This window comes from Scomber japonicus, chromosome 11 (assembly GCF_027409825.1).
Source record: "Scomber japonicus isolate fScoJap1 chromosome 11, fScoJap1.pri, whole genome shotgun sequence".
NCBI lineage: Eukaryota > Metazoa > Chordata > Actinopteri > Scombriformes > Scombridae > Scomber > Scomber japonicus.
Window position 1 is genome coordinate 15,585,695 of NC_070588.1, and position 13,004 is coordinate 15,598,698.

The 13,004-nt window shown below is 37.5% G+C and overlaps 1 protein-coding gene across 1 annotated transcript; it reads right to left on the reverse strand.

Annotated features, from left to right (window-relative positions):
* Nucleotides 1-4,901: 4,901 nt before the first annotated feature.
* Nucleotides 4,902-6,226, reverse strand: hoxd12a (homeobox D12a). Its single transcript, XM_053328995.1, has 2 exons — nucleotides 5,668-6,226; nucleotides 4,902-5,140 (listed from the first exon to the last, which is right to left on the reverse strand). Exons 1-2 carry the CDS (start codon nucleotides 6,224-6,226, stop codon nucleotides 4,902-4,904), a joined length of 798 nt encoding a protein of 265 aa, XP_053184970.1.
* Nucleotides 6,227-13,004: the final 6,778 nt, after the last annotated feature.

The following is a 13,004-nucleotide window of genomic DNA, read 5'->3' on the forward strand; positions in this document are numbered from 1 at the left end:
CAATATCAGTCATTAAAAACTGTCCTGAGAAACTCATGTGAGCGCATGCAAGAGACTCCATTGGCTCCCTGGCTGCAGAGGAAACTCCTCTCCAGCCTTCTTGCCCTATAGCTCATGGAAAAAGAAAAAAAATAGTGAACCACCGCTGGAATATTTAATTGAAAGCTTTACAGCAACACCGTCTACATCGTGTAATGACACGTAATGACAGCCCTGCAAGCTCATTTGTCTATAAATGTGCGCAGTTTGGAGGAGTGGGTTTGTAGCAACAGTTAGGTTGGAAACATTGAAGTTGACCTCCGCATTTTACGCAGAGCATGTGGAGAAGGCCTCCGTACCTGCAATGTGTCTGCACGGTTAAAAAAAACATTAATACGCATATTATGAATATAATAAGAAAGTCAGTTTTGATGGAAATAAATGTAATGGTTCATTGCATATAATAACAATGCACTATGCTGGTTGGGGACAGTTAAACACGCACAAATAAACGCCAGCGGGAAAGTATTTGAATTACTAGTCAGCCCCTTGGCCTGCAGCAATGCAAAATACTCAGGAAAGTTATAAGACTGTTATAAGAATTATAAGAAAGAATTCTTATCTAGATTTTATTGCAAAGTATGCAAGCTGACCCATGTTCGTCTTAACTTAAAATCGGAATATCTACACATTACTGCTGCTTGTATTTCCATTTGTTATTACCTTAATATTTAATGCAGATGCACGCGTGAGAAAACAGCCAAACACAACAGCCTTGGATAGCCTGCTGCAATTACAGGAACGTTGATTTTGGATCCCATAAAACAGAAAAAGAAAACACACGGTAAGTCCATTGCAAGCATGAATCACGAAGTACATTCAGCATGGCCAAGTCCAAAACAACTGGCGTTGACCGTCTGTGGTCAGGGTGATGTCCACCAAGCATTCACCAACAAGCCTCTGCACCCAAATCCTTTTATTGCACGAAAGCAGCCATGCCTGCAGTGTCTCGGTGGGGAAAACGAAGTAAATCATTGGTGAACGGATTTTTTTTTATGTCTTCAAGCCTCTGCTATTGTTTTGTGTTTGCTCTGTAAGTATATTTTTTCTGTTTGTTATTCACAACCAAATATAAAGGAAGAAAATATATTTAAAGCAGCACTCGGTATTTTTTGAAGGCCTTCTGCTGGAATGCAACATTGGACACAAAAAAGGCATCAGTGCAAATTATGCCCATCCAGAATAAATGATGCTCTGATTTGAAGGCCAGTGTATTGTGGTCAAAGGACCAAAAGATTCTTCAGTGCTTTACATTTAGAGGTCGCACGCAATGTGGAAGTGGCTTAAAAGCGACTGGGTTTATTGTTATTGGGGGGTAAAATCAGCTCTGTGGTCGGGGTGTCTGTGTTCAACATTTACCACGTTGAAACGCTTCAGGCAGTTAAATATACACACACGCTAAAAAAAGGAGAATTTTTCATAATAAAACATAAAAATAACAAAACAAAAAATACAAACTAATCCTCCACACGCATGTATCCACTTACAGATTGAACAAATCTATCTTAATCCATCACTAACTCTCATCAGCTTGAAATGTTAAAGTAAGTGATGATTTTGATAGGATTTAATTACTTTGTTAACCTCTGAGATGGACAAAGTGAAGGCGACCTGTTGATCGCATCGCTGTGACGCATTGTTTTATTGTATCGTGTTGTCAAGCGTGGAAACGTGGTAGGCTATATTATCATTATTAATATTGCTTTTATTGTGATTGCTATTATTATTTGAATTCTTATTATTGTCACAAGTATCATCCCTTTATCCGTTACACTTTGCCACAACAGTATTGCGTTTATTCAGTGCTTTAAGACTTAACTGTGGAATTAATTTTGCGCACAACAAAAGATGAATTGATAGGGATAGAGTTTAAAATAAATTCAGCATTTCAAATTCTAATACAAAGTGAGCAGTTTTGGATGACCACATTAACTAAATCTTTCTTTTGCTGAGCTCGTTTTGCTGTGCGTAAAGTTAACCTTGATAGTATCATTTTTACCAAAACCACACGAGGACCTATTTTAAAATGTTCACACTGCTAACTATTTTAATTTCTATATCCTTATAAACTAGTAACTTTGTGCTAATATTGTGTGAAGTAGCAATGACTACTAACTTGACCTTAACTTTGTTTTGGCGCCCCCACTATCTTAAGGAGCCTGAGCTATATGACGCTGTCTAGCAACGTTTGGCAGTAAAGCAATAAAAAAGCAACAAATACTGAGAGAAAACGTTGCGTACGGAACACAGACTATTTTGAATGGCGACACTGAATTTTCTGAGCAATAATAAGTCATAGTAGGTGAAGCGTGGTGTGTATGGGAAGGATTTTGCGCTGAGAAATACCAGACAAAACTCGAAGTGGAACACGAGGCCCGCAGGAGAGAAGATATACTTTCTATAAAATAATGTCATGAAAATATAACAAGACTGCTTCCATCTAAAGACACATATCTTCAACAAGTCTACAAAAGAAAGGAGCAGACTTCTATGACATTAACTAATGGATGAACGGTCTCTTCACGTTTCATTACAAATTACTAGCTTTAAAATGTTACAATGACTTTCATGAACCAATAATATGAACACTGTGGTAGGAATATAATGATTGCATTGATGACGTGATGATGATGTAATGAGAGTGACCATTAATAAAGACAATCTCTTGTAATGTTTAACGAGTATTAGCCTGTTGGTGGTGGTATTCAATAGTTCGACAAAGAACCTCTTTGGCCTCAGAACCAAGATGGCTGCTTGCGACCTGCAAGCTCCAACTTCATCAATTCTCAATTAAAAATGTGGAAATAAATCTGTCTTGATTAAAAAATAAACAAATAAAATAAACACTGACCTATGGATGTGCTCATGGCACCAACTACATCTCTTCTCATACGCACAGAGAAATGTGTTTTTGCGCATGAACTATGCATGTGATGTAACAGTGAAATTAAAAGCTTGCATATATGACTACTCAATTACAACAGATCCATTTGGTTACAAAACCACATTAACCTCCAACTGACATTGGAGGTAATGGTTGCGGGTGTGATCTGCCGCTGTGTTATGTATTTTTGTCAGCAGGAATTACGCGTCTGCGCGAAAGGAAACCCACATACATAGATAAACAGAACATATGACCAACAGTGGAGGGAATATGGTGAAAATAATTATAAAACATAGTCCAAAATCCAGTTTGACAGCATTTGGTTTGTAGAATTTATAGTTGGAAGGGATTTTCATGAAATAATGCCGGAAAATGAGTTGGTGATCTTGTTAACCTGGCTGTGAAAATGTTTAAATTCGCTCTTTTTGGAGCGGATGGAGGTTAAGACGGATATTTGCTGGAGGAATGTGTGGCTGAATGCTGACTATAAAGTATTTGAGTTCACATTCAAGAGGGGATAGTACCTCAGAAAGATGTTAGGCCTATTAAAGTGCCTGCGTATAAAGAAAACAACGACATTTCATCCATGTTTAAGTTTGGGGTTATTAAATGAGGAATGTTCGCCATAAACCCGTCGAGGTTTCTCAAGGAAATTTCTCGCGGCTTCTAAAACAAAGTCAGTGCAGTTTAGTGGGAAGTGGTGTCGATGAACGTTTTCCTCTTTTACATATTTCAAAAGATGGAAATCATAATAATCACCCTTCACGAGCGATGGACTAGAAGACCATGGATAAAACGAAATCAAGATGAAGTCAGATGGGTGGAATACAGCTTTGCTATTCCACTTCCAGCTCAAAAATATAAAATCACGCACAATAACTTGGTTACCAGTCATTTAAAAATCATCTTTATTTATAAATATTAATCTGCAGGTTGCATCCAACTTTACAAAATCTCTTCTCCTTGCGTAAAAATGTGGCTGCTCTAATGCGTATTCTTATGTTAACCAACAATGTATTACACTTTGCGGAAATATTTTTAAATGAATCCAATTAAAATGGACTTCCATAGGTGAAATAAACTTTCATTAACTTCATATTAATAAAGACGGGATTCACAGAGCAAGAGTGACTCAGATGCAAACATTGTACAATCACGTTTTGCTCATATAGTAACACAAAACCAGGTCTGACAATAAAAATCCACACTTAAATTACAACACTTATAATGCCTTTGAATCAACACCATCATAATTTTCACATCCACAAACTCAATTGTTTTGCAGGCATCTGAAATAAACACATCCTCGCACAATGCGGCGCAAAAATCTTTTCCTCGAATTTGAATGGACGCGGCCAAATGGAACAAAAGCAAATACAGTTTTACTTGTTTATGCAGATTTACAACACATTAGGGCGGAAATCAGGCATTCAGTTGAATAATAGCAATTAGGAAATAGGCATGCAAGTGTATATACTGACTTTTCTTAACGTTTAATCTGTCTGTAAACATGAACTTGAGCGCAGGCTCTTTGCTTTCACCTTAGGCCTTCACTACATACGCAAGTCATCATACAAAAAAAACCAAAACACATACAACAATAGTCATGTTTAAATAAGTCTGCCATTTGTGATGGATGAGAAAGAAATAGTCTTCTAGGTGTATTCATATCACGGCTGTGCCCACCAGGAGCCAGGGCCTTTTGCGCATTTGGAGAATCTCAAAGTCAAAGTTGACTGAACATCCACATACATGTATGTTTTTATTACCTCTAATATCATCATTTCACTTGTTGTGATTCGGTAAAACTGCAAATTAAACTATTGTGACATGAATATAGACATTTATACATACTTATAAATACAAGTCCATGCCACAAACCGAAAGGTCACGTGATCTGCTGCAGCATTCACAGCTCAACACAATATTCAGTCCTGCTATTGATTCTCTGCTGGTCATGATCAAGAGCGAGAAGTCATTAATACGTGGCGAACGCTTGTTCGCGCATCAACAGTCGTTTCTTCTTCATCCTGCGGTTCTGAAACCATATTTTCACTTGTTGGTCGCTCAGGTCCAATCTGTCTGATAACTCTTTCCGTTTCTGTCTGTTGATGAATTCATTCATCATAAATTCATTCTCAAGTTCAGCCAGCTGTAGCTTCGAGTAAGGCTTTCTCTTCTTTCTGGCTTTCACTTGTGACGAGCACCACGGGGCACCTGGGGGGAGCAGAGGTAGAAATACTTTAAATTAGTAATAGAACACACAAAATAACTGCTACCAATGACACGGCTTCAAATGTTACTCACTTCTGACAAAATTATGCTTTAATAAGAGGTTGTCCGCTGTATAAATAGCTATGAAACAGGGCTAATATTAACATAAACCACACAGTCGCCTCTGCGGATATTATGGGTGTATTAAAATAACACTGATGCCACAGGATATAAACAGACCATAAAGGACTGACAGTCATTAGACAATACCACAGACAAACTTACAGGGTCTCCATATATGTCAATATTGGCCAATAAAAATTGATCAACTTCTTATAGCCAAGTAAATATGATGGAGATCACAACACAGGTTAGATCAGAAACAGGAACTATTCTGAAGCACAGGTAAAACCCTTACTGGTGTCTTAAAGTTTTTTCTAATTACAAAAATAACAGAACAAAATGTAAACAATACAAATGCTGCTGGAAAGACAATACAATTTTATATTTTTTTAAAAAAGGTACTTGACCTTCAGCATAGGTGGTCCTGGAGCATGTGTTACTTGCTGATTGATGAACAGGATTCTGCTGTTTGGGGCCGTTCACATTCAGCCGACCTGCTGAATCCGGACCGAGTTGGGCCACTGAACCGTGTGACCGACTGTCCAGGTCTGAATAGCCGCAGTCAGTGGCGGCCCCGTGCTCTCCTGCGTAAACTTCATCTTGTCTGCCAGACTCCTCTGTTTTGCGGTGTGCGTCCTGGAAGCACCGAGCGGACTCCTCCAAATGCGCCTTGACGTGGCTGCCGGAGGAGTTAGTATTTATAGACACCGAGTTGGACAGAAACGGCGGACAGTAGCCTCCAAAGGCGCGGCTCTGTGGTGGTGCGGTTGGTCCAGACGTGCACGAACTTGAGGAAGTCCACGGGAGCGTGCACACCTCTCTCCTATTGTAAGGGATCTGATGAAGCCCGGGTATATGGGCTCCATTACCCCGCAAGTTGGAGAAATACAGCGACTCAGGGGGAGCAAAATTCAACAGAGAACCAACATAGCCGGGATTTAAAGGATTCCGTTCACACATTTCCATGGAGCTTTCCTCAAACGCTTCTTGCAAGCCTTTTAGCAACTCCTGAAGAATAAAGGGTAGGTAATTGTTGATTTGTCAATACCGCGTCACGTGATATGCAAACTATGCTGTTCCGCCCCACCCTTGCTCCCAATGGCTACTGCAAAGCAAAATACTCCATGATGAAATGTGTAGGTATGAAGTTAAATTTTAGCCATCATTATTTATATTGATCAGTAGCAGTTATTTTGAAGCGCACATGTACGGGGTTTATTTTAGGATCAGTGCCCTGTGACATGAAGAGTAAGAAGCCAACTCTGTGGACTGACCCACATAAAACAATGACAAATACAGGGCCTTAAATGCACCACAGGACGCCAGAGAGCGTGCACACCCGCATATGGCTTCATGAAATTCTTCCAGTGCACACTAATATTACATTATATACAGTTATAAAGAATATATGATGTGGGGAAATTGTTTTCATGTAGTGATAGAAAAGAAAGTCCATCATAGATGAATAGATAGAGAGAGATAGATAGATAGATAGATAGATAGATAGATAGATAGATAGATAGATAGATAGATAGATAGATAGATAGATACCCAAAAACAATGTATAACATTATATGCCTGACACAGATTGCATTCATCTCATGGCCATAAAGCTCTACATCAGTACAGAGTAACCCTGGAGGTGCCATTCTTATAGTCACACGCTTGTATACAATGTAGCCTTTATATTCTGTAAATAGGCTACTGTCGACCTCAGAGCTACATTATAGATTGAAGACAGCATATGATACACTTCCACTATTCTCAAATTCACATCAACTTCTGAAGAGAGAAAAAAGACACATCGACCAAAATGACAATTTCCCTCCGAGCTGCCGTGATAGGTTGCCCGGTTGTAATGAACTTCAGTATAATTTCCTTCAAAATATGAATCCGTCTGAAAACATTGTTTTCGTACGTCGTCTATAGACGCAATTGTCTCGTATCTGAAAAGCAAAATATAAAACTAAACTGAGCCTGCTAACGTTTTTTGGGTTCATGGTGAAGTTCATTTTTATAGAGACTATTTTCTGCAATGAAGAATATTACAACCGTCACCTCTTTATAAAAGCTTCTGCATGGCAGCCTTTCTACACTTCAGTTGGTGAATCGCTACTCAGACATTAGCACAAAGGAAAACAGAAAATAAACTTAATAAACCAAATTATGATATTGTTAAAATGTAAAAGCATCTTCAGTTTTGATTTTAAAAATCAAGAACTTCTTTGCACAAATGAAGAATCCCCAGTGGGTTTTATTACTGTTTTTAATTGTATTCTGTATATATTTATGTATATAGTTGGCTAATGAGATACAATAGGCTACCCTATACACATTATTTTCTCCTATGACGATTAATAAATATATTATATTAATCAACGGTACAACGGAGTTTACTGTAATATTTTTTCCCCTTCACAGGCCTACATACGTGAAACTCCACTAGACCATCCTTGGGTCTACTGTGGGCTGTGTGTGTGTGTGTGTGTGTGTGTGTGTGTGTGTGTGTGTGTGTGTGTGTGTGTGTGTGTGTGTGTGTGTGTGTGTGTGTGTGTTGGTGTGTGTTGGGGTGGGGAGTTCAAAAATACATTGCAGACTTGGAGCAGCAGTTGTTTTTTTCAGGGAGTGTAACGCAGCTTGAAGTATTTAGTAGGATAATGTATTAAGTTTGTGCTGATCACGGGCTCACTGTAACTTACCACTTCACAACCAACTTCTACACAGCAGCAATAAAATCATTCTGTAAATTATATCAATCTGTACTGGTGGTCACCTTATGTCTAAATCTTCAGGCTTATTTGGTGTACTTACTGTGTGCTCTGAGGGAAAGATGAGCATAAAACCCATCAGTCTTAGGAGAACACAATAATAAATTAAAACGCTAAAACACCTTAGTATCTTTAATATCAGTTGTTGCGACTGTAATCCAATAGATGGCAGTACAAGTTCATGTATAGCCTTTTATTATCTGCCATGCAGTCATGTCTATTGTTATCCAGTGGTTATATTCAGCGACTGGCCATCATCAGTAACTTCAGCCATCACTGCAGGTATGTGAGCTTCATGTTTAAGAAAGAAACTAAACCTATTAATGGCTTAATACGGAAGTATAACATGATGCAGACTGCAACACATCAGCAGGAAAAGGCGAGACAAGTGTGGAAATTATACAAACACGCATTTCGATGATTCCAGGTATTCTGGAGAATAAGAAACCACACATGCAAAACAGATGAAAAACGTGTCATCGCGCCATATACATGTGCTTTTGGCACATTTTGTGTATTAACAACAGTTAGAAATGAAAAGGAGCGGCTACAGAAGGTACACGTTTCAATCACGGCTCTAAAAGACAATTATATCCTAATTTAAAACAAAGACGACTGGATTACCCAACTGGAATAAATTATACATTAATTATTATTAATCATACATACATTACATTATCTCTACAGTCAACGGCCATAAGGCTTTTTTGTTACATCATTTCGTTTGGTTATACAGTTTTGTTTGAAAAAGATGTGTTTTTACTTATCTGGGATTTTTTTCTCATGCTATTTAAAATGTTTATATAGACCAGATGCGTTTAAATATTCCACGACATAAAAGACGTCTAGACTTCATGCGGTTGTAGCTATAACTTTAGAAAGCAACAACAAAAAAGGAAAGAGTATAAATTAAATGAAAGACGAAGAAAAAACAAGTATGAGGTATTTTTGTTTGTCACATCAGAACAATATATGGACAGACTAATCCCAACTAAATAAGAAAACAAGTATATAATTCAGTCAAAATAAATGTTTCTGTGTAATATCTGTGTCGTTTTAAATCAGTCATTTCATCAGTTTCCTTATGTTACAGGTAGTGTTTCATCACACTATAAGCGAGATGAGTATGTATTCACAGACACGTGCGTCTATAACGAGAGAGAAAATAATCTCTCTAAAAAACTAATCAAATTCAAATGTAGAGGTTTTCTTAGTAAAGTAACAGACACAAACAAGCTCCCACAATTATAAAACGAGGAGAAGTTTTAGTGTTCAGTTTTAGGGTCATTTACTGCTCTGCGTCTTGCAGGTTTTAGGGTGCCATGCAGGAGCCAAATTGAGGAGCTTCTGTCTGGATGTTTTCAGGCCCTTTGAAGGAAGCTATCCGCCGTCTAGTCCTTGGTAATAAACTTGCTGCTTCCCTCGTTCAAGTTCTCTGCGGTGTTGCCTTGAAATGTCCATGCGTTGAAATATCCACATTGGACTGAGTCAGTGGAAGTCAAATTGGGTTTATAGTTTCATGCCGTTTAAAATAACTCGGAGGATGAAGACTCTTATCAAATTTCCACTCATCTCATGTAGGATGAAGCCGGCCGGATTACAGCATGTAAAATACTCTCAGATGTTGCGTGGGGGAAATGTTTAATGATTTTCTGTGCCCTAATTATGTCCATTTGGCCCTAAGTGAACACCTGAAACTCCTCTGTGTCTTTAGATCTATTTAAAAGTAACAGACAAAAACCTCCAGGCCCTTAGAAGGTTTTTACAGACTAAGTTTACAGATCGTCTTACGGTTCAAGCTTTGGATTGCTTTTTTTTTTTTACAGACTGTACTTGACAGTAGCGTCCTTTTCAACAGCATAACCGAGACTTTGTTGAGAAATCTAACAAAATCTGACAAATGACAGCAACGAAGAGGAATCATTTCGAATAAAAATCAGGTGTGTAAAATCAAATTACCTGTTAAACTTTTGACGAATTTGCAGTCTTAACGCATGGATTAAATCACAAGGTTAGTTTCCAATGGACTAAATAGGTTTTGTCAGCTTTCAAAGCAGAGATCCGGCTGAAACTGGACTGTGTTGAGCCAACGGATCACAAAGAAAAAAATTTATTCTATTATAGCAGAGCTTCCGTAGTATTAGTTTATCCAGTAGAAGGAACATTTCCACAAACTATAGCCAAAAACTTACAGTCTACAAAAACAGGCCTACATCTCAGGAAAGCCTGCATATCACACAAGTCTGCAGTTTAACAGGAGTTTGGAGAAACGTGGGCTGGGAGGTTATGTCCAAGGTCACGTTTAAAACAGCAGCACAATGCAAGGGGAACATCTGACAATACACTTTTGGGCAGCCACCGAGGAATGAGTAATGAATCAACCAGGAACAAAGTAATTATCAATTAATCTAGAGTGAGTTTGAATAGAGCAGCTAATATAAAATACAGCAAGTAATGAGTTAGACTCCGTGAGAATAGACTCTATAATAATATGTTAAACGGTTTAGGTTGAATTTAACTGCGAAATTGGTCTGTATGCATCGACATATTGACCATCTTTATAGTGAATAATCCCTGATTCATTCTGCTGCTGAAATTGTACAAAAGCTGTCATTACACATCATTATTTATACACTGAGATAGAAAGTTAATTCTGTTCACATTAGTTACTATATTTCTCCTTTAGTTAAGTTGTACATTTAGGCCTACTGCTACTACTCGTTACTTAGTCGCTTCATTAGTGTCCCACCAAAGTAACAAGTAGCTGTTGAGTTTTTACTGGGAATATGACTGTTACAGTTCCGTAATCACCAGTCTGAGAAAGCAGGAAAAAAGCTAAACATGACTGATAATTGTTGAAATGAACAAAACTTAAATTAGGCTACTCCAAAACATACTTTAGTTTAAGCAAAACATTGGCGCCTTTTAGTTACAATACGATCTTGCAGCATCTTGCAACACAAAGCATAACGATATTCAACGTATGTGTAAAGTGTGTAATGTTTATTTGACTCGTTAGTTGCAGGGTGCTGTGGGGGAAATGCCATTTATTTCAGCATTCACGATGCTGGACATGAGGAGATACATATAGGCTACTCATTCCAGTCCTGAAATATAAAAATGTTTTAAAGTTTGAAATTATATGTATATATTTTTTACTTCTTGCGCATAGGAGTCCAACCAATCCAGCTCTCTGAAATGTATTGCAGTCAACAAAAAAACTAGTTTTTTTTTAAGAGCTGACATTTTTAGACGTAGCTGATTCATTGAAAATGTGAGTTTGAAAAGTCATGTATGGATAGTCGAAATGGAGTGTCGAAATGCTGCACAGTATACTTATTGACATACATATTATTACTTATTTGAATATGATAATATATGACTAAACAAAAATATGATCAAAAATATATTCTGAATTATATAGATAGTTATATACATTTGAGGCACAACCAGCCCTGCAGCAAACTGTCCATTTAAGGTAGTTGTGAATTTTACTCAGTATTAGATTAATCCGTAATAATATAATAATAAAATAATAATGTAATAATGTAACTCTGCCTCATGGATTAGGCATAAACGTGAGTTTTCAACACTGTAGGTTAGAGCAACGGTTAGTTTCGTCCCTTCTGTTTTTTGAAGGGGGTGAGGGGAGGTTATATGCATTCACAAGTAATCACCACTAGATGGCCCTCTCACTTAAGGAAAGAAGTCAGCACACACGCAAAGGGCCAATCGTCTTGGCAGTGCACTGACATAGTGCATTAACTGGTAAACAGCAACAGCTTCAACACATTTGAGTACTGAGCTGGATCAGCTCTGTTGGAGTTCAGATTTGGTCAGGTAGAATGTGTCTTGTGCAAAAAACCAAAGCAGCTTATCTCTTACAGACTTCAAGGCTCTAGAGATTGTATTTGTCACACATGCATACAGGTAGGAAAAGTGAAATGTTGTTTCCTCAAAGTCTCAGGCAGTGCACAATATGAGTAGGCTACTTCTGTCCTGATGCTTTTTAAAGAAAGATTTGATTTGAAAGACTGGCATTTTGCATAATCTGAAGTTCAAGCTGTTACAAAAAAACCCCAATGAGTTTCTCAAGGTGAACAGGCTCTTAATATAGTAGCATTGTTAGTGCTTCTTTTAAATAAATAAAAAATCATCATCTTTTTGTCAGAATTATGAGATTCTTACACTGTTTTCCTGGATGAAAATTTGAGGATGGAAACTAAAATATTTTATACAATGTTCTCTCACTTCAAACTGTCCAGGCACATAAATCTAAATTCTTCAGCGGCTCAGAGCAGTGGACAGCATGCAATGTGACTCTAGGATCATTAAGCGGAGCAGTGCTAAGAAAAGAAAAAGTCTAAAAAATGAACTCAATAGCATAAAATATGATATATGAACAACTGCCTTATTATTGGACACACAAAATGCTATTTTTTCCAAGTGAATCAGAAAACAAATAACTTTGAGACTTGAGTTGTGTTCAGTAGTTATTCATGATGTTGCTTAACTGATGCCCATATTTTCCCAGTAAATGCTAATTAACGTCCTCTTGATGACTATTTTATTGATGACTGTTGTTTGGAGTCTATATTAAAAATTAGACACTTTACAGTAAAGAAGTTTGCAGTATGGCACCCTTGAATCCAATTATATACTTTTTTAGTCCAATTTATCTGAAAACTATCATCACAAGAAGGAAGTAAACACCAAATAGTTATTTCATAAGAATTCGGAAAATAAATATACTGTGAATATGCCACAATTGTTCCTGAGTAAAGTGGATACTGTAGGGAGAATTATTGAAGGCTCACAACTTTCAACTGAATTTAATGATCAGGCCACTTCATAGAAAGATAAGTCCACAATATCTAAAATGCAATGGCTTTTATAAGTTCCCCTACAATCAACATTTTGTTTTCCTTATTGCTTATTTACTTGTTTGAGCAGCACTGTGCAGAATGAAATACCTT